This window comes from Vicia villosa, linkage group LG7 (assembly GCF_029867415.1).
Source record: "Vicia villosa cultivar HV-30 ecotype Madison, WI linkage group LG7, Vvil1.0, whole genome shotgun sequence".
Taxonomy (NCBI): Eukaryota; Viridiplantae; Streptophyta; class Magnoliopsida; order Fabales; family Fabaceae; genus Vicia; species Vicia villosa.
In genome coordinates this window covers 91,345,679-91,368,457 of record NC_081186.1, presented here as the reverse complement: position 1 = coordinate 91,368,457, position 22,779 = coordinate 91,345,679, and the positions used below count along the sequence as shown (strand labels likewise).

At 32.6% G+C, this 22,779-nt stretch overlaps 2 protein-coding genes and 1 non-coding gene across 6 annotated transcripts; 1 reads left to right on the top strand and 2 right to left on the bottom strand.

The window, feature by feature from the left end:
• The first annotated feature begins 6,857 nt into the window (after nt 1–6,857).
• Nucleotides 6,858–8,692, top strand: LOC131615797 (GDSL esterase/lipase At5g55050-like). The gene is made up of 5 exons (XM_058886959.1): nt 6,858–7,145; nt 7,237–7,382; nt 7,579–7,812; nt 7,912–8,158; nt 8,357–8,692. Exons 1-5 carry the CDS (start codon nt 6,905–6,907, stop codon nt 8,575–8,577), a joined length of 1,089 nt encoding a protein of 362 aa, XP_058742942.1. The 5' UTR covers nt 6,858–6,904; the 3' UTR covers nt 8,578–8,692.
• Nucleotides 7,467–7,539, bottom strand: TRNAF-GAA (transfer RNA phenylalanine (anticodon GAA)). The gene has a single exon. It is a non-coding gene; the product is annotated as a tRNA-Phe (tRNA).
• Nucleotides 8,693–8,702: 10 nt separating the features above from the next.
• Nucleotides 8,703–21,990, bottom strand: LOC131615796 (DNA mismatch repair protein MSH5). 4 transcript variants are annotated; one of them, XM_058886956.1, is made up of 34 exons: nt 21,747–21,990; nt 20,787–20,818; nt 20,394–20,488; nt 20,075–20,155; nt 19,929–20,001; nt 19,278–19,341; nt 18,866–19,020; nt 18,641–18,742; nt 18,537–18,564; nt 18,247–18,278; nt 18,093–18,150; nt 17,850–17,936; nt 17,514–17,570; nt 16,161–16,262; nt 16,040–16,084; nt 15,750–15,827; nt 15,446–15,496; nt 15,279–15,360; nt 14,355–14,428; nt 14,176–14,275; nt 13,585–13,681; nt 13,422–13,511; nt 13,267–13,331; nt 13,100–13,158; nt 12,232–12,308; nt 12,006–12,092; nt 11,404–11,465; nt 11,236–11,297; nt 10,753–10,806; nt 10,571–10,656; nt 10,144–10,175; nt 10,040–10,063; nt 8,919–9,034; nt 8,703–8,840 (listed from the first exon to the last, which is right to left on the bottom strand). In XM_058886956.1, the coding sequence occupies exons 1-34, from the start codon at nt 21,783–21,785 to the stop codon at nt 8,757–8,759; spliced, it is 2,430 nt and encodes an 809-aa protein (XP_058742939.1). In that variant the 5' UTR covers nt 21,786–21,990; the 3' UTR covers nt 8,703–8,756. The 4 variants fall into 4 exon arrangements, 3 of the variants coding, with proteins under 3 accessions (XP_058742939.1, XP_058742941.1, XP_058742940.1); XM_058886958.1 differs by lacking the exon at nt 21,747–21,990 and having other exon boundaries at nt 20,075–20,160; nt 20,787–20,819; XM_058886957.1 differs by lacking the exon at nt 21,747–21,990 and having other exon boundaries at nt 19,929–20,160; nt 20,787–20,819.
• Between the last annotated feature and the right edge of the window lie 789 nt (nt 21,991–22,779).

Sequence of the window (22,779 nt, the reverse complement as noted above, 5' to 3'; positions counted from 1 at the left end):
ATTAGGCTACTGGAAGAGGGAGCAATCGATTGCTTAAAGTGTGCAATCGATTGCACATAATGATAAAAGGAATTTTTGTCTAAGTATTTTGTGTTAGGGTTATGGCAAAGGTATGTAATGATCTTTGATGTTTTGAGTAACCAAGACTTGAGTATTTTGTGAGAGTTATTGTTATACCTTCTTTTTTATGCTTGAACCATAGTCTTGACTATAATGCTTTATATTTGAATAACATCCTTGCCTTCTTGATACTAAGAGATTTGTCTTCATCAAAACAAAGTCTTTCATTGAGAAGCTTGAATTTACATTCTCCCCCTTTTTGATGATGACAAACAATCTTATTGACGCTTTGTAATTTCCGAAAAAATTCTCCCCCTAAGATGTATAACTCTCCCTTTGTATGTGAAGTTTATAATTATTTGGACATGATCATCTTGAAGTATTTTTTGTACCTTAAAAGTTTAAGACAAGGAAATACACAAGCATAACATATAACACCTTTCTCCCCCCCTTTGACATTATCAAAAAGAAGGGAAAGATGGGTGAAAAATAGTAGTATAACATATACCATAACATAGGACATTAAAAGCTTAATCATTAAAATATAAAGATAAGTAATTCAAATAAGGTTTATGGTAGCAAGTACCTTACATAAAACTTGACTAAAAATAACATAACATGACATGATATGATCATAAAAGCAACATACTAAACTAATAAAGCAACAAATTTGAGAGACATAACTAATAAAACATATTAAGATTGGTCCATCTCATTGTTGGTATTGTTGTTGTTGAAGAAGTTTGGTCCTTGGTAGGGAAAATGAGTTTGAATAGGTGGAACCATTGGAGTAGGGGCAGCCGGGTTATTCGGATCATATGGTGGAATGTGAAGATGTGTGTAAAGGCAAGAGAATTGTTGGTTCACATCATGGCGAAAATTATTAATCCGAGTTGTAGTGGATTCATTGATGGAGTTCCATTGGTTGTTGATGGAGGTGTTAAGAGTTTCAAATTGTTGAGTCATGAAGTTAATCATATCTTGATTACTTGGTCCATGTGGACCATGGGAAGGAGGAACATCTTCTTCACCACCTTCAACCTCTTGCTCATTTCCTTCATTTTCTATGGCATCTTCACCAATAAAGTTCAATCTTAATTGTAATATCCTTCGGGGAAACTTTTGTAGAAGATAATATCCTTAATTAAGTTATATCCTTCGGGGAAACTTTTATAGAAGATAATATCCTTAATAAAATTCAAGCTATATTATTGTAATATCCTTCGGGCAAGCTTAATTGTTATATATTTCTGCGTCCCTAAAGTTCCTTCGGGGAAGCTTTGTTCCCCATCCCCATCTCTGCGGGAGAAAATTTCTCAGTTTTTGGGGCCCCAAACGGGGAATTTCTATGAAGATCCCCGCTAATAGAGGCAAGTTGACATCCCTAATTTTATGTTGAATATTCTTTTATTATAGTAAATATTTATAATTTATAATTCATTTTTTAAATTGTTCTCTGAAAAGAGGTGCGAAGAAAAAACTAGAGATCGTTAAACATAGAAATAAACTTTTATAGTGAGTTTCATTATATCTCTCACTAGTAATACACGTTTGGTTGGATGATTATGGTTTATCTTCACTCCAGAAGACCAATTTGAGTCAAGTTTACCAAAAATTAGTATTAGCTAAGGGTGTTCATGTTTCATGAATTGGATAGCACTGAACCACAATAGTGGTTTAGTTCAGTTTTTAAAAATCATTTCAATAAAAATTTAGTTAATTATTAAGCCAATTTAAATTCAGTTTATAACCGATTAAGAACCAATTTATTTTTATAAATTGGTTTTATTATATAAAATGGTTTTATAACTACTATATTTTATGAACCAGTTTTAAAATTGACTACTATATGAGTAAATGTCGAGAGGGAAAAACTTAGTAGAAGATAAACAGTTAAGATAGAGAACAATGAAGAAGTTACCGGAATAATAATTTAGTTTAGTGCAATTTTAGTTTTGTGAGCATAAATGGAGTTGACGAGGATCGATGACTTACGAAATTTTGAATATTTTGCATTTTTCGGTAAAGATCGCAACTTCGTATCTATTATAGACAAATGTAATTTCAATAAACTTATGTCAACACTATTGAACTGCAATTTTTTACTCGATTGAAATTCTATCAAATTGTTTTGACTATAAAATTCTATTTATTCTCTCCATTAATCCCTTTGCTACTGTAGCTTAAAATGAGGCTAGGGGATAGTGAAATTCATAAGAGTTTAATGGCACGGGTGTGTATGACAGTTTCATATATACACTAGATTCAAGAATTAAATAAAAAAAGATTGAAAAATTCTATTTGTTTATTTTTATGATTTTTGTTGATTTTCTGAAAAATATGATTTTGAATAAAAGATTTTAAAATGGTTTAAACCAATTTTATATAATCATTTTTTAGTTTCATAAAAAACTTTTAAAAAATTATATTAAAAAGCAATATTTTCGTTATCTTTTTTCCCTTTTTTTTGAAAATATTTTTTTATAATTTTTGAAAAAAATTATATTATATTTTCATTACTCTCAATTATTTTGTATTCTTTTTTATGAAGGACTAATTTACATATTTAAACTAGTTTATTAAAATAAACTGGTTCTTAACCAGTTTTAAACTAAATTTGAATTGTTTAAATTAAATAGTTCAATTCATTAACTATTTAAGTGATTTAGTTTTTTTATGGTGCAATACAATTCAATTCAAGTATACAATTCAGTTAATCATATTTTTGAACACCACTATTAACATTTGTGGAGATATGACATCTAGAGACATCAACTCGTTCTTTCATATATCATTTGGTGACATAACCATTATGTTGGATGACATTTCTTGTCTACTTCACCTTCCGATAAGGAAATTTCTAGAAACCCCCATTTAAGAAGGAGTTATTGCTTTTGTTATAGAGTTGTTTGGTGACATGACCATTACGTTGGATGAGAGGTTTGTGCATGTAAGGGTCAATATTATAAGCTAGAGCAGATGTGTACTTTATGCGTGCATCATTATGCTCATGATCGATTTAACTATGCTTCCATAGCTTATATAATGATGCCGGTTGGTTGCACTATTTTTGTCGACAAGATTTTTACTCTTGCAGAGGCGAGATAATTGTGATTGTTTAGGAGCCTATTATGATATAGTAGATAGAAATGGGGCATGACCGGATTGTTCACATTATACATATATTTAAGAGATGCTTCAATGTTTACTTGCAAGCACCTTGGCGGATCTAGAAGAACTTTCAAGGTTCATGCAAGAAATCAATAATAGAGAATGACAGGTGTTAACAACCCCTAGATGAAATCACCATTGATATTATAAGGGACTTTTATGCTAATGTTAGACTTGTAGGTGAATATGCATTATTTTCAAAAACCTTAAAGTGCATTTCTGAAATAATGTGTTCATATACCATTTTCACTATTTCATCATTTTTCTCCAAAACAAACCAAAACCCTCTCCAAAACTTCCGAAAAACTTCCATTTTTCGTCTCAAAATCAAGTTTCAAACTGTTGATCACGTTAAAGAGATCATAGAAAGCTACAATTTGATATAAACATCTCTCATTTCATCCCCTATTTCACTACATTGTTGCTGATTTCTGTGATGAAAACTCCGTCAGTTCGGAAGTGCATTTCCGAAATAAGTTACCTATCAAATTTTGGAAATGTACTTCCGAAATAATGCCTGACAGTAAAAAAAATAGTTTTGACCATTTTTGCTAATTTTTGCACATGTTAGGTATGGTGCATCTGGACAATATTGTCGCCGATGACGTAGTAGTTTCAGAAGATGTCAACCTTAATAACGATCCGGTTAACGATGTTAAATCCATGATCAATACGGTGGATGTACGACAACAATTTACAAATGATCGGAGCTTCGCTTGTCGTGAACAATTACTTGATTGAGTTCGTAGTGAAGCTAGTAAACTTGGACTTGGCATTGTTATTTTAAGGTCCGACAATGAAAATAGTAGACAGAAAGCTTTTGTCGTTTTGAATTGTGAGAAGGGTGGGAGGTATGTACCAACAAACCGGGTGATAAAACACGAAGACACGGGATCGAGAAATGAGGCGGAGACTTGGTCGGATCCTTTCGTTGAAAGAATGACGGAATTTGAAGAAATGATGATGCAAGAGCGTGAGGAAAATAGAGAGCGGTCGAAGAACATACCGATTTTAGATCTAAGCGCCGCCGATTGGTTCGGCGAATTTTAGTTTTAACCGGACCGTTTTGTTTTGTAATGACCGGTGCGTGTTATTTTTTGTATGTATTGTCGTTTATCATGTAAAATCAAACCGTTTCAATACATATATACTATAAGTATGTTTAATGTTGTCATTGTTTATGTTGTGCCTAGTTTGTATGTATTTGTTATTGTTATCTCAAAACAGAATGCAATGCACAAAATGTGATTTTTCACCTCTGTTTCTGCATAATTCGGAAGTTCATTTCCGAAATATAGCTGTTTTTGGACATATTTCGGAAGTTCATTTCCGAAATGTCCACTGAATGTAAGATAAGGTTTGTTGGGCCTTTATTACTCCAATAAGTATAAATACAACACAATCTTTTTCATACACATCACACCACAAAACACAAATGACACAAACCTACCCACACCTAGCATTTGTTTACTTCACCAGTGGCTACCTGATGTCGTTCCAATTCCGCTTCTTGCGTGACACGCTGTTTGCGGAATTGATAACGTCGCTCAACACGCTATTGCAATATCCGGAAAATCAGAAGGCTGTCAAGCTTGAGTATCGCTCGCAATCGCTTGACGACGAAGACGTTCAATTCACCCCATTTGAAGTCAAGAACGACGAAGATTTAGCGGTTTTGTGGACAACTTTCGACCAATTTCCTTCGAAGGGTCCGATCGAGTTGGATGCGAAACTTCAAAGATCGGGGGTTGATGTTATCAAAATGTTGACTCATTCTCACCTACCCGTGTTTATGTAACTTTAATTTTATGTAATGTGATCGATGTAATCTTCATCTTTTAAATAAATCGAATCGTTGGTGTTTGTTATTTTTCTTCTGTATCATACCTTATTTCGGAAGTACATTTCTGAATTCTTCCAAGGGGGGTGAATTCGCATTCGCACTTCCGAATTCACCTATTTTCTGAAAAAAAACAATATTTCGGATGTACATTTCTGAAATCAATTTTTTTCATAAAAAAACATGTTTTCGGAAGTGCATTCCCGAAACAAAAGGCATTTTGGGGTTTTCGCCACGGTTGACCAAGAAAGTAGGGAATTGGATAAATAAATTCTCTTATTAATAATATCCAAAATATGTTAATTTTTTAAAATAATTTGAGATCAAGTTCGTTAAGTGTCAAACAAATTATAATACTCATAATTTTACTAAAGCGGTCAATTATTGGCATGCACGGTTCTTTATTTAATTCATCATACAATGTTTGCTTAATGAAATGATTTGACTTTGCTTTTGTCACCATATATATATATATATATATATATATATATATATATATATATATATATATATATATATATATATATATATATATATATATATATATATATATATATATATATATATATATATATATATATATATAGAGCATATCAAGTGAGAGCATTTTAAAATCAGAGATGAGAGGAATAAATATCAACCATTGAATTCATCAAGAAAGAGAAGGTTAATGCATTAATGTGGCTATTAATTTCTCTTTCTTGATGAATCCAATGGTTGGTATATATATATATATATATATATATATATATATATATATATATATATATATATATATATATATATATATATATATATATGGCATATCATATGAGAATGACATATTTATATGAGAATGTGAGAATGAATCTGAACCATTGGATTTTAAAATAAATGGTGGAGATTATGAGTGAATCTTTTTTTTCTCTCTCCTGTATCTTGAAATAAATGAAGTAGGAGAGAGAAAAAAAAGATTCACTCATAATCTCCACCATTTATTTTAAAATCCAATGGTTCGGATTCATTCTCATATTCTCATATAATTATGTCATTCTCATATGATATGCCCTATATATATATATATATATATATATATATATATATATATATAAGTTACAATGTTGCATAATAATTTTGAATAAAAATCAAAACTTGGACAAAAAAGCGTCATCATAATTACATTAAACTCACCGAAATTTCAAACATACATTAAAACTCGTAATGTAATCCATGCATCTAATTTGTCTCTAAGAGTTTAATGTAATTTGCAGTGAAACCCGTTTAACTCGTAATGTAAACATGCATTAAAACCCATTTAACTTTTACTTATGATCCTTAAAGCACTATCTAGTTTCCATTAGTTAGATATACATATATTCCATAGTGTATTTTGACGTGTCTGCCTCATGCTTACAAACATATATTAAACCAAACCTTAAAGTACAGATGGAATGCTTTCGCTTTCAATCAACTAATTAATTGTATATGGCTGTCACGTGATTATCAGCTCCACAGTAAAAACTAAGATCATAAAGCTTACAATATGTAAAGAATCAAAATGTCCTAGTTGGATCATTAAAATTTAGCTCCAAAGCACATATTAAGAATTTCACTTTTGACACGACAAAATTTGTAAACATAGAATAACATTAAAAAAGAAACAATCAAACATAAGTGGGTGGAGAATATATTCTGGATAATACTTGCAGACTTTGCTTCACTAATTCACTAACCTTTTCATCAAATCATACTTTTCACGCGCAAATTGACGTGTACCATTCATTTATAAATTTATGGAATTGCTTTAAAACCAAAAACAAGTTTCAACTAAGCAATCACATAGTAATACACAACATGAACTTCAGAGTTTTCTTTGTGTGTTCCTTTGCTTTTATCATCTTTAACCATGGTTTTTCAATGGCTCAAATGGTTCCTGCTGTTTATGTTTTCGGAGATTCACTTGTAGATGTTGGCAACAACAATTACTTGGCTCTTTCTATTGCTAAGGCAAATCATCGTCACTATGGTGTTGATTTTCTTAATCAAAAACCAACTGGGAGATTTAGTAACGGCAAAAATGCTGCTGATTTTATAGGTAAAGTGATTCAAAATCTATTATCACATAGTATATGATACCTTTGATGATGACTATTACAATTGAAAAATATTAATTTGTTGGATTGTAGGTGAGAAATTGGGTTTGGCAACTTCACCACCTTACCTCTCATTGATATCAAAGGCCAACAAAAATGAGAATAATGTATCTTTTATGAATGGTGTTAGCTTTGCTTCCGCAGGTGCTGGAATATTTGACGGTACAGATCAACGTTATGTAAGTCACCGATTTCAACTTTTTTTCAAATAAAAAATATAGAGCTGGGCCCACAAAATTTAGAGAACACAAAATTTAAAATTTTGCGGTGAGCGTGGATCGAACACGCGACCTTCAGATCTTCAGTCTGACGCTCTCCCAACTGAGCTATCCCCGCCTAATGATGTTGTTACATTCTGAATTATTCTATTTGCAGAGACAATCTTTACCGTTGGGAAGACAAGTGGAGTATTACTCAAATGTGTATGAGGAGCTGACACGAGAAGTGGGAGCAACTTCTCTACAGGAGCATCTCTCAAAATCAATTTTTGTTGTGGTGATTGGAAGCAATGATCTCTTTGGATACTTTGAGTCATCAGAACTTCGTAAGAAAAACACTCCACAAGAGTATGTTGATTCCATGATTTTCTCACTAAAACGGCAACTACAGGTAACACACCATATAACTGCGCCATTATATTATATTTTGTGCTTAGAGGGTCGTAGTAGATATACTCTTATTAATGTTTTTTTGAATTTATTTTGGCAGCGAATATATGCTAATGGTGGCCGAAAGTTTGAGATTGCTGGAGTTGGGGTGATTGGATGCTGCCCTGAGTTCAGACTGAAGAACCACACGGAATGTGTTGTAGAAACCAATTACTGGTCAGTTCAATATAACAAAGGCCTTCAATCTATGTTGAAAGAATGGCAATCTGAGAATGAAGGCATAATCTATTCCTACTTTGATACTTATGCCGCAATGAGTGACCTCATTCAGAATCCAACTGCCAACGGTATTACTATCGTTTACTCTCAAATATCTGAGAATTCTGTTTTTTTTTTTCCCTCATGTTTTTAACCTTAAACATCACTAATTCATCATGACATTGGCCATAATGTAATTAGTGATGTTTTTAACCTTAAACATCACCAATTCATCATTACTATCGTTTTGTGCCATTTGATACTGAAAAAATCTGCGTCAATTTCAGGATTTACAGATGTAAAAGCTGCTTGTTGTGGACTTGGAGAGTTGAATGCCAGGGCTCCTTGCCTGCCCGTCTCAAACCTTTGTCCCAATAGACAAAACCATGTTTTCTGGGATCAATATCATCCTACAGAGGCAGCTTCGCAGATCTTTGCCGACAGAATATTTTATGGTTCTTCAATTTACACGTCTCCTATTAATATGAGACAGCTAGTAGCTGCTTGAAGTTAGCGATCAAACAAAAATTATAGACAACAAAATTGTAATACATGGCGGTCATTAATTCCACCATTAGTTAATCATATCAATCATGGAAATACATGGAGACTATTAATATCTACATTCATCGGGTAGTTGCAGATTCCTTGATGAAAATTACAACCCAAGGACTTAGTCATGATGCATTAGGAACTGGAGAATATCTCCTCAAAAAATAGGTTTAAGTCGCCTCTGTCAATGTCGAAATTCAACAATTTATCCCTGGCATCCTGCGTGAACGTGTCTATGTGAGTAAATGATATCCAAAAATAATATCATTAATTTGACTTAGGAAACTGATATGACACCTTATACTCATCATCTTGGGCTGAGATGTTCTCATTGCATAACCTCTCAACACAATTGTTTTTTGAAACAGCATCCAATACAACTGCTGCTCTTTTAATAATTTCGTCTGGCACACCTGCACAATTCACAAACGATGCACAACTTGATCTATCAAAATTTAATAGTGGAAAAAGCTGATTCAACATTATTCATCGTCGCAGTAATGAAAAACCTAAATAGATTAAATTTAAGACTGTACTGTAAATGTTTGAGTATTACGCCTATCACATTCCATCTAATATCAATATTTTTAGTTTAATCTTCAATATAAATTTCAGTGTCTATTCTGTACAGTTTCCACTAATGAAATATACTTTTTTTTGTAATCAGTTATGAAATATACTAGCAACACATCAGCACACCCTCTCTTTTCTTGGTTTAAATGTATGAGTTAAACCAGTGAAAAATAGTGTTACAAGAAGAGTGTTACTACTAGCACCCATCTTTACTAATTTGGCTATTGGTCTCTGCAATATCTTTAATTATTTGGCTTTTGGTCCCAGCAACTAATACCCTGTTTATACTATTAGATTATGCCAACCCCTCTAGAATCAGTTTAAGCAGAAGCATTGTCTTAGTTGCTCAGAGAAAATTTGTCGCGAAACTTTTGCTCAGAGAAAATTTGGTGCCTGGTACTTACGAATCTTAAGCCTGGAGAAAATTTGTCTCTATTTCTTGGTTATTTAGGCTTTAATTCTTCAAGTTACTAGTAACTAAAAGTAAACTATCCTTATTTTCCATCACAGATTAATCCCTCTAATTAAAGGTATGGTATTATATGACATGAATTTAGAGACCTATAAGGTAGCACTGTAAGGTGTATACAATAGAATAAGGCATTTCAAATTCTTTTAACTCTTCTTTTGTGACTTTTGATATATAATGGTAAATATGTTTTACATAATTTTTTTGATTAGATAATATATTTTGTAGCATCGACACATTTTAGTGTCCGACACCTACACGACACATGTGATTACATTTAATTTCTTTATTTTTTCAAATTATTATTAGTGTAGTGTATGGTGTCTGTGTCGGTGTTATATAACACTACATTTTAAACGGTAATCTTATAAATTACCTGCAAGCAGTGCACAGTGAAGCCCTGCAGTACTCCCAAAACAACGCATGTTATTTCCATCCATATTTCAATTGATATATAATACTAGTAAAGCAAAAGCTTACCATAGCTATGATGCACATGCCCGGGGACAAGCCTGCAGCAATATGAAAATAAGTTAATAATAAAGCTGAAATCCCCTCAGATGCAGAACCATTTAAATTCCATTCTAATTTCAATAATCTAGAAAGCATGAGTATGTCATTAATGAATGAAACAAATGTTGTAACACAGATTATTATATATTAGGCTATTTGTATGGGCAAATGTTAAAAATGTATAGTCAAATATATAAATTTTGGCTTTCAGTTTTCCATCTCAAGAGTCATTCATTAAAAGGTTTCCATTTAATTAAGTTATACAACTGATCAATTAAAGTACAATAGGACAACAGTCTTCTATCAAATTCACTGCCATCAGATTCAGATGTCCTTATGAAGTAAATATAATTCCTACCATACCACATAGCAGAATCAACTAATTAAAAGATACCTATATAAAAAAATGATGTCTTCCATTTGAGTTAAATTTACTTCGGGCCTCAGTATACTCATCGTGTAGAACTTAATTTGCTCCGACTGAAATAGTCCAAGAAAACCATATTAATTATTATCTATAACTCAATTGAGAGTTTTAAAACATCCAACTCCACCAATAATGATTAGGTACCAAACCTTGGTTAAAGAACACCCATGCAATAAATCCATCAGATGAGTGCATATGAAAACCTACAAGATTCATACAACAAATGACAACTACGGTCTCTCATGAGGAAGTGCTTTTTAGTCTACAAAAAGTGAAACAAATGAATGTAACTACATATGTTCATTAATCAGTTTTCAACTTGTGCAAATTTTATGAAATAACACAACAAGCTAAAATTGAATTTTTAAAAATAAAATATATAAGAAAAACTTATATATAAAAACTGATTATATGTAATATAAAAAAAAACATATATCCCCTTTAAGATGAAAGAATCTATATAAAAGCATACAAATTAGATTGAAAGATGGCTTCCACTAAAGAGGCGAGGGAAGGTCATAAAAAGGTATTGAGGAACTGACCAAGCATGGCCCATCACCAATACAGTATTACATCAATTCTCAAATTTGAAAGAAAAGCTAATAGCAATTTCAGGAGTTTAAGTGTTAAACCTTTGGAGGCTCATCACATGTGATAAAGTGGTTTATGGCCCCAGCAAGTAGACCAGTGCCGTCTGAAAGGAGATTGAAACATGTTTGTTAAAAATCAGTCTCTTCAATAAAGACATACATTACACATGTTAATGATTTAGACATTTCATAAACAATGAAGAAACAGACCTTCTGTAAGAGTACCTTTACCGAATTCATCCACCAGACACAGAGATCGTGAAGTAGCATGCCTGCAGGAAGGTTTTCATCGCAAAAACCATAATCAAATCTTTTTTTTTATATGACATAATCAAATCTTTACTATCACAATATTTAATGTATACATTTCTATTATATCCTAGGTTCCTATTTGAGCTCTAAATCTCTTTATGATTCAACTTTTTTGTTTGCCATGCCTACTAGTTTTCACCGCAATTACAACAATCAAATTTTTTACTATCACCACATTTCTATCATGTAATAACTTGACATATAACCTCTAAATACCTCTTACTGTTTTAACTTATATTTTTTTTGTTTCCCACTGTCTCTGACTATTGGACTATCCTCCAAATCATATAAGGCACTGTATCTTTTTTTATATAGTGAAACCTTTACTAACTTTATTATAGTTGTTTTCCTGATCCTATATGGTACAGTTATAAAAGAGTAATGTGGAAGAAAGGGTCATCCCCCACAGTTCAAATACTAGGTGAATATAGAGATTTAGCCCGTGATTAATTTTAGTTCTGTGTACTAGAGCTATTCTTATCGGTCTTTTTTCAGCATACCTCAGCATCATCCCAATTTGATGTAGATCAATCATAAATGTAGATTGCTCTGCTGTCATAAGCCTGCTTCCCATCGCACAAAATATTCTGCAGTTTTGGTCCACAAAATAAACTGTTAACATTGAGATTGTAATAACTTCGTTTAATAAGATTAAGATTGTAATTACTGGACATACAAAGGTGAACTCATGTCTCATAGAATATATGGGATATAAGAAAGTCATACCTATCTGTCAGCCCAACAGTTGCTGCATCAGCTGGCACAAAACTACCAATGTGGGATAGGAAAACAATCACAGCCACCTGGAAAACATTTGGTTATTTTTTTATCTTAGAGAAAACAGGGGAGAGGACCGTAACATTGTGTAGTAAGGATCAACTATCCGGAAAAAAATGCATGCAAATTAAATTTTTGTTTAACTAAAAGACGGTTAAAACTTGTTAGAGTGAAGTACAAAACAGAGAATAGAATGTCTTATTAAAGGAAAACAAGAAGAAAAAAAATCGATAATCAAAACAGACAAACTGTAAATAAAGACATCAAGTAAATAAAGTTATTTTAAGTTTGTAAATAAAACAAAAATTGTAATTGTCCAAAGAAAATTGCCCTCTTTACTCCTGAAACATTCTATATGACATGTGAAAAGGTTCCGTGACTAATGGACACATCCAGCTAACATTCACCAAATGAACCGAAGGACTGCATCCAATCAGGATAATAATTATAGGCAAAAATATAAAACACTAATGATACAACAGAGAGATGTGTCGCCTGCAAAACAGTAGAAAATTATTTCAATTGTATTTATCACTTGTTAAATTGTTACATGGGAACCAGTAAATTTTCTGGGGTTTTATCTATCATTGTCTGTAACTTATTTTGGATCTGTAACTTCATTCTGCAATGGACTTCTGTGTTGCAATTCAAGATTCATAAACTCTATTAACAGTTGTAACTTTTGGAGTTGTCAAACCAGATGAATTAAAAACAAGATGGCCTGCCGCTTTAACATCATTTCTATTTGAAACAATAAATAAAAAATGCCCTAGAGAGTACATACTCTAGGAATATAAAGAGCTAATAACTGACTGACCTGTTTTATATAGATACTCTTCCCAGAAAAGTTAGGACCAGTAATGATATTAACTCTTCCTGATAAAAAGAGCAATTGAACATGAATTAAACAGAAAAACTAAACCAAAAATGACTTCCTGGACATAATTTAGCTAATATCAGTTATGTAGATCTACATCTATTTACCATCATGAAAAATCTTAGTATCGTTAGGAATAAACGTGTCTACAGTCATTTCCTGTAAAACGTGCCTATATAACAAACAAGACAAATTTTTATTATTAATCATTTCAACAGTTACCCCTTATAAAGAGATTTTTTATGAACCAGATGATTCGAACCTTCCATTTTTTATATCGAGCAAGTTTTCTTCAGTCAATAAAGGTCTGACGTAATTGTTCTGTCGAGCAACCAAGGCCATTGACAAAAAGCTGGAAAACAAATTATCAATAATGAAATGTCTGGGCTAGTACATTTAATTATAATGAAAAAACTTGATCTTACCAGTCCAGTTCAGCAGCGAAGGTTGAAACCTTTATCAAATGGGTTGAGAATGATATTACATGTGAAAACAAGTCTCGGGTTATCGCCCGCTCCATATCTTAAATGACAGAATTCAGAAATAATTAAGTAAGAATTGCACCATAGACCAAATATTGCAACTCTAAAAGCAAGATCAACATTCTCTATAATGTATCTTATGCATAAATCTGTTTTCAATAAATGAGTTTCATCAGGCTATCTATTGACCATCTACTAAACATAATTTAAACACATATTTGAATTGAATTACCCACTTTAAAAATTATCGCGAAAGTTGACCAAATTTGGTTATTCAAAAATCATTTATCTAATTAAGGGCTGTGAAGTTCCATTAAGCAGCCTGCATAAATCTAATACTTCAAAGTGGACCAATTGCAATTCCCAATTTTCTGTGAAAAAATGTAGAGGTTGTTGGTAAGAAGTAGCTTTTAGGATATCTTTCTAAAGCTGCAGCATGAACGAAGGGATGCACCTTGTTTTTTGAATTTCCCTCAAGTGATCCGTCAAGAAACAAAAAAACATCAGGGAGATATCAAATAGATAAGTAAACACCTTGAATTTTATGATAGATATCTCCCAGAAGATTGTCCAACTCTTGTGTCTTTGGTGTGCGATAAAAGTATTTTTTTGTCTCTTCATCTTCATCACAAAACTATATTTGAAATGATTACCATCAAAATAAAATATATTGTTAGAATAAATACTTGAACAAATTGAAAACAACAACATACAATGTATTCCCATTCTATAAGTTTCTCCAGAGTGGCTTCTTCCAGTTTTTCTTCAAAGATGCACATTAAATATCCTACAGCAAACAAAAACAGTATGCAATAATAAAAACAATATGCAATGAAGATATTGAATTGGGAGTGGTGCATGTAGTATTAATTAGATGATACAATCGGAAAAATATAATTAATAACACCTTAAAATTTCAAAAGTGTCAATCATTTTGGGACAATTTTTTGCAACTAAGTCGACTATTATGGGACGGAGGGAGTATTATATTTCTTCACAAGCATATATAACAACAAAAGGACTGATTTTACTTTTAATCCAGATACTGTGATCGGTAAACTAAGAATCCAGACACTCAATTGAGCTAATTGTTTTTCTTAACTAATAGAGTAGACTGTAGCTAGCCTTAGATGTAGCTAACCAAATAACGCATTAGCTTTCTAACTAAATGCTGAGTCAGCACAGTTAGGTAGTGATATAAATATATGTCCCTAGTTCAAATTTTAACTAACAATTCACTTGTAAACAAACTCTAAAACAGAAATTCAATATGAAATCATTCTCTCTCCCTATTTTCTTTATCTTCCCTGGTTTCTATTATTAACCATGGCGGGTTGTGGTGGGGTTTGAACACTAAATTCGAAAGTTAAAACTCAATGACACTGATGACGATTCAGGCCAAGGGCTTTAGACTCCAACTCTTATTTAGCTTCAGTTTGAACATGCTTGGACAGTTGGCAGAATAATCCAAAAAATAATAGTGCAAGGAAAACATGTTAATATAGAAGTCACATAAGAATTAGTGCATTCAAAAATAAGAATAACATATGCTTATTAGCAAATATAATTCAGCAAGGGCAGTGAAACCACTCATTACAATTTTTTTGGATACAAATATTATTCAGAGTCAGAACTACCTATTTGCGCTATATAAGCAATACAGGGAACAAACTTGTCTTTGCATAGATCGGGGAGCTGTGCAAGCTCCAATGATGAAACCTGGAAAAAAAATGTATCATGATGAATACACACGCGGCATATTTGTTTTACTGAATTAGAATTTAGAATTTTCATCAAAGGCCACCTCTTCTAGGAATTCTGGCAGTTCCTCATATATTTGCCTTAGCTCGTCCAACTAAGAATAACCAATTTATCAAAAGTTCAAAAATAATATATTAGCCACAGTAAAAACAAGGTTTACCTTGTGAAAATTTTATGTAGTAGATTATAGACTAATTCATCTGTTGAACAACTATATAAATGCTTGGCAGAGCAATTTGAATAATACATGATTTTTCAACTTGAAATGCATAAGCATTTACTTCTTACCTAAATTCATTATAATGGCGTACTAAGGTAAAGAAAAGAATGAGGAACCGGGATTTAACCTCATCACAGAAGCCTTCTTTCACCACTGTCGTATATCCCTTCTCTTTAGTTCTATTTACATCAATAACCCCAATTATCTGTATAAGATAATCAGTTATAACAAGGAATCCAATCGAAGGATAACCAACAAATATCATTCATACCAAAAAATATACCAAATAAGTTTTTACTCTCTAGATTGTGTTGACATTTAGGATGCTTTAAAAAAAACATATGCCTTTAATCATCAAATCAACATTACACACAATTTAGTTTTTGCATCTCATCCTGATGAGCAAATAAAACATACCAGCTCATACACATAAGCAAGCTCCGTTGTTATGCATGAACTTGCCTGCAGTTGTATTGCACGTTAAAATAATCATTTAAGCTAGAACCTATACTTGCACTTGAAAAGAATGGATGTGTACCTTCTCAACAATATCCAAATTCAAGTACTTCAATTCTTCTTGAAGACCTTCGGAAATTCCAACTTCAAATATCTTGTTTACATGCAATAGTGCACTGATACTCTTCAAAGATTAAAGAAAAGAATATAAAAATAATGCTGTGGCACCAAAATGTGATATTCACTGGCAAATTCCTTGGATTCTTTAACAGTTTGAACTGCACAGGAGAATATATAATGATTATCCTAAGAGTAAGGAATCCTTTCATACATACAAAACTTGTGTGTTGTGTGTTGGGTTTGTTAATTAAGCAGTATTAGAGTTTGGTCTAATTCATCCTTACAAATTTGACTTGTAAAGTGAAGGATGTCACTCTATAAATCCTTTAGAGACTCTATGTCTAATCAACGGTGGACTTTGGATCTTTCCAATTTGCTCTCTCTCACGCCCAGCACTCTTTTTCGGGCTTGGTGTGTGGATATTAACTGTGGGTGGTCCATTGTCCGATGGATAGACTCTAATTCAATATTAGAGTTTGGTCTAACTCATTCTTACAAAACTCGTTTGTACAGTGAGGGGTGCACATATATAATTCTTTAGAAGCTCTATGTCTAATTAATGTGGAACTTGGGATCTTTCCAATAAGCATAAGCATAGCCCAATATAGAAAGGTAACATGATATCTTTGGTTTTGTTTAAATGAATTTTTGCTACCTACAAGAACACCAATCCCAATATTCTCACATCATGACAAAAATAATGGATAATCCAGGAAAACTATAAAAAAATATTCCATCCATATGCTTTATTTTATAAAAAATGACATTTGATTTAAATAATTCACATATTTATATGATTGTTTATAAATCACAATCAACCCATATAGAATGGAACAAACCTAATGAAGTGGAAATAGAAGCCAGATAGTTTAATACACTATTCATTTTATAATTGACCGATCATTAACCAGGTAAACCACTGTTCTTATCATTTAATTGGTTCAACTTCTTCCCCACTTCTCACTGGTTATTCCTAAGCTCAAACTTACCTCATGTTTGCAAGACTTTGGTGTCATGTCCTTTTTCCAACAGCGAGACTTTGTTATTTGTCAATCATTACTTACAAGCTAAAACAGATATGAAACTAGGAACAATATGAGAATGGGAATAACTACAAACTTTTGTTCCAGGCAACCATTAAAAAGAATACAAACAAAGGTGCCTACAAGTTTATGGCTTTTTGTTAAGGGAATTGGGGTCACGTAAGTATTAACTCAAGGAACCTTTTACATGTAGAAGCAAGCATGAATTCAAACAGCACAAGGAAACAAAACAATAATTGGAAATCAAATAAAGGCCCTAAAGACAAAATTACCTTCAGAAGTGCTGCCCAATCAGTGCTAGTGCATATGGAGCTTGGAGAGTCAAATTTCTTGATCGATTGAAAGTTAAATATTTGGACGTATAAGTTTACAGAGAAATAAACTTATGCTAAACAGAGAAACATCATATTCTTAATTATACTAAATTGGACCAGCCTATCTTCATAAAACAAAACTCTGCTCATAGGATAAAACACGCTGATTAATGCAAGAAGTTTAAAACATGAGGTATGATGTATGCTCTTAAATAACAGGATATATAAAGAGAGCTTACTAGAAAGACAACATATTTGACAAACTTGGGGGGAACGGGAAAGAATTTTTCATACCTTCAGCAAGTGCGGAATGTCCTTCACAGATTTCAGGGTTTCACGTAAAGAAGTAACGAGTTCTTCTGACCATCGAAAGAAAGATATCTCTTTCCCATTAAAGAAAATCAGTTATTTTTTACTAAATAGCCAGTTCGCCTACAAATGTATAAAAAAGTAAATGCTTCTTCCAACCTGAAACTTTTGATTCTGCAGATTTTGTAAAGAGAAATAGGCCATATGTGATATACTATAAAAGGATACAGAATTTAATCGGTAGTTTAGAACTTCAATATCAAGAATGGGCCTCAAGAACCACTGTCTGCAATGGGAGTAAGACAAAAACATTACTATAAGTGTTGATGTTTAAGATGTACACGTATTCAGTCTCACAAGTTTAATAGTTGTTATTTATCACCTCAAAAGACGTCTACCCATTGAAGTGACACACTGCATTCAGAACAAAAAAGTATTCACGTTTTGCAGGAAATTGACACTCACTAAATTGAATTAAATGGGTAAGAGAGTCCCACATTGTATTGAATGAGATAAGGCTGTGAGGGGAGGTGTTATGAAAAGTCCCACATTGAATGAGATAAGGCCTAAATAATTGTTTATAAGTGGAGGGAACTCCCCATCTTAGAAGGTAGTTTTGTAAAAATGAGTTAAGCTCAATGTAAAATCCTAAGATAAACAACTTCAACAAACCTTATTCATCATTCCAAATACAGAAAACCTGCAATTAAGATATATTAACTCAGATAGTTACTGATTTCTAATTATATAATATATAAGATTGAGTCAGCAACTACCCTTCTTTTGCTCTACCAATTCCCATGTGGCTTGGGTGCTTGTCAATCTGGAATATTTGTAATGCTTCATGAGCTGCTGCATCAAGTTTGATAAAGTTATTTCTGTATCTCCACTTTAAAGAAAGGCACGGGTTGAGTCAACATTATCTCCATTCAAATAGCATAATGTTGAGGAATAAAATATGGAATGCATTTAAGGGCCAAGTGAAATAATTGTAAGGATACAGTGAAATTTCTGCTAAAGAATCTATTGTGATTGATGTGTTTCCAGATTCTTTTTGCTCAAGAGTATCCACAATCCTTTCATTCTCTAATATTGCAAGAAGGCCACCACTAGCACGAACTTGTACTTCGCTTCCCATGTCCATCATGGAGCTCAACTGCAATTGTAACAGGGAATAAAGGTTGGAAATAGATCTAAATCTGTTAGAGTATTGCACTGATATATGGAAGGACCAGAACAATGATTCAAAGGCCAGACTTAATACAAGTAAAGAAATGTTGGAAGAACAAATATTGTCATTATTAATCTAAGCATGTGCATTTAAAAGTAACAATCTTAAGATGCTTGGAAGATCCCCTAATGTGATATATAGAGACAGATGATAAATTGCAGCAGTAGTAGTTTTGGACTCACAAAGTAAATCCTTTCTTTGACGTCTAATCCATCATCCATTCCCGCCACCCGAAGGTAAATTAATCTGTAAAAGCACGAAGGGAAGGAGGAGAAAGAAGAAGAAGCAAATAAATGCTGAAATTTCAGCGCACCATTTTCGTGTTTTTCCTTTCATTGGAATGATAAGATTGACAATTCACCAAAAAAATGTCATGAATAGCGTAATTCCAAATCACAATGAAAAATTATGCATGTTAATTAGAAGTACAAAAGAAAACACATTGTAAAGACTTTTCCTTTACCCTCGCTAAAGCTGAAAATAGAAAAACACGGCTTTTCTAGATTAAAAAAGAAAGAGATGGAGACAATCTTGCCAAATGTGAACTGAAAAGACAAGCCAAAAACCATAATTTCAGATAGAAGGTAAGTTAATCAAAGTTGCTTTTGCATATGGGTGAGTCTTTCCGCATGATAACTTTCAATATTCATATTTTAAATTTTATATAAATTAGACAAATCACCGTGCCACATAACAATACAAAAGTGAAGCGAAGAACTGAGATCTATATAAAATCATGTTTATCAAGATTCAAGAATTCAACATATCATGAACAAGTACACTGCAAACACTTGAATAAAAAATTATCTTCAAGATCTTAGCTGCTTCAATACCTGTGCCATGCTTGCTCATAGCTGAATATTGAACTTTTGACAAGCTTTACTGTAGGAGCCTCAGCTACTTCATCTGCATAACTTAAATTGGTAAAATGATCCAAGAGGTAGACTTTTGAAACACAACCACATGATGTGCGCCATACCACTTTGTTGCAGAGTAGCCAAGAAAGATTCATCACATTTAGTGCTTGTGTATATCACCAGAGGGTTTGCTTGATATTTCACTGCACTAGTCATTGAAGCCAAAAGACATTCATAAATTACAACCCATAACTAATAAAAGATTTAACTGGAAGTCGCTAGGGGCATATGAAACACAATAATTAAATTAATGTGAAATGACACGTAAATGCTCTTGGGCTTAAGTTTCAATATGATGGAATATAGAACCAAGAAGGAAGATTGAAAGTAAAACTGAAATCAAATCCGACAATAATAGGGAAGAGGAGGGGGGGTACATACCGAGATCAATAACTGAAAAACCTTTGTCCCCGTCATCCCAAGCTTCAAGCACATTAAGTTGTCGAAGACTGGAATCATAATAAGAAACTCCTATTCTGTAAAGAGGATTTGACAACTCATCAAACAAAGCACACACTGCATATACCTTTAATAGTTATGTAACCACTTTTTACCCATCACTCCGTATATTATAACTTATATATTACTTTTAATTATCAATGTTTCTGAAACAATCGGCCACTCATTTCAACTACCTTCCTGCAATATCACTCTTCACACCATTTCACTTCCAATGCACAAAAATTATCATTTGGTTTTTGCATCAAACAAATTTATTCTAGATTGTTTGACAATTTCTAGCAACAGATATTTGAGTAAATAAAAGAAGCTTACCTATGACCATTTTGTATGCAGGCCATGTAAACCTGCATAAATAAATTAATCAATTAAGAACTGAGATTGCAGTCAAGCAAATCTATCACTTTAAGTAAAAAGACTACATGAACTAAAGTATTGAAGCTGATGAGTTATTTATGCATAACCTCTAAGAAATTATAATTGAGAATATCTGGTTAAAGTATCAGCCAAATAAATATTCAACAGACAAAAATTAAAGCCCTTTCTCACTAGGTTAATGAAATATTCAGAACTAATCTAACTTAATTGCTTACTCATTAGTTTAGCCTGTAATTGATTATAGTTATGTTATATACCTTCTAGGACATTGTTATCTAAGAAACACGGACACAGACACAAACACCAGACACGATACTGACACAATGACACCGATAATTATTTTAAAAAATAAATAAATTGAACGTTATCATAAGTGTCAGTGTCGTGTCAGACACAAATACAATTTTTCAGAGGTATCGGTGCTATAGAGATTGTTATATAAAGTTTGTTGATCAGACGTGCATTTCATATGGTAACATCAAAACTGAAACATATAAAAAAAAAAAAAAACTACTGATTAAAACTCCATTCACATTTTAGTACATAACTTTATTCAACACAAAGACCGTAAGAATACTAATCAGCTTGAATAAAACATGTTATCTAATATCGAAGTGTTGATTATTTGGAGATATTAACCCTAAAAAATAAGCATAACCAGTAATAAAATTATCTAACACTGTCGATACTAGTTTCAATTTCAGTTCATCAATTCAAACGAACAAAGAGTGTTATCTACAAATGAACCGTTCATTTTTCCAGTTTCTGTATAAAAATGCAATGGCGCCAAATTCAGTTTTAATTTAACATCGTTGATCTAAAACACGGTGCGTGTTGTTTCGTTGTGTGATTGGTAAGAGAGAAAATTTTGAAGAAAGAGTTGCGTTAGGGATGGACCTGAGGAACGTCGTCGATCTCACCCATGTCCTCCTCCATTTCCGGCGATCTTGTTTCTGAGCTAACAAGTGAAATGTGAACTGAAAAAATGAATCCGAGAAAGTAACGGTGGTTTGAGCGGGGAAATTTCAAAATTGGTGAATCTCTGGTTTATATATTGGGGTGAAAACTTAAGAGCGGTGGAAAATTTGCATTCGAACTTATAACTGCTGTGATACGGTGTCGTTTGGAGCTTTTGCAGAAATGATTTATTTTAACCGGCCACTTTTGGTGCCTTATTTTCAATTTTTTTAATTTTCATTTTCATTTTAAAAATTAATTTTTTAGTCTCTAAACTTTAAATGAATTGAAAGGGTGATTTTTTTTAATGGAAAAACATACGTTAGATTTTTAATTTTTTGAACGATTCATCACAGTGCAAGTGATAATCGTAACCCTTTTGTGAACGGATTGTTTTATCCTAGAGGCGTCGTGGTTATTAAGAGTTATTTTACATAATTTTGGCATTACTGCGAAACGTCTTAAAGAAAGTGTAATGTTACTCAACTCAACCGATAACTTCCTCCGTGGAAATCTTTTCAAAATCCGAAAAACAACAATTTTAAGACGTTTGTATTAACTGCCATGTCTACTGAGGAAATTATCGGAACTACTGCGGTCGCTACTATGTCTGACAAATCATTTAAGTTTTTTAGGGTTCTTACTTCAAACGTTGGAAGTCTAAGAAGAAGTTCTTCTTAACTTTAAAGAAGGTTGTCCATGTTGCTCCTTCTGGATCAATTGAACTAACTAATGGTAAGACACCGGTGGAATCAGACGGAGACTCCAAAAACGTCTGATTTAGACTCTGCTGCAAAAACTAAAGATGTGGCAGATAAATTACAGTTCGGGAAAGAAATCGCTTTATGGCAAGAGAATGACTATCTTTGCAAAAATCACATTTTGAACAGTATGATTTGTACGGTTACTACCATAATTACAAGACTGCTAAACAAGTATGGGAGGCTCCGCATAAGAAATACGATACTGAAGA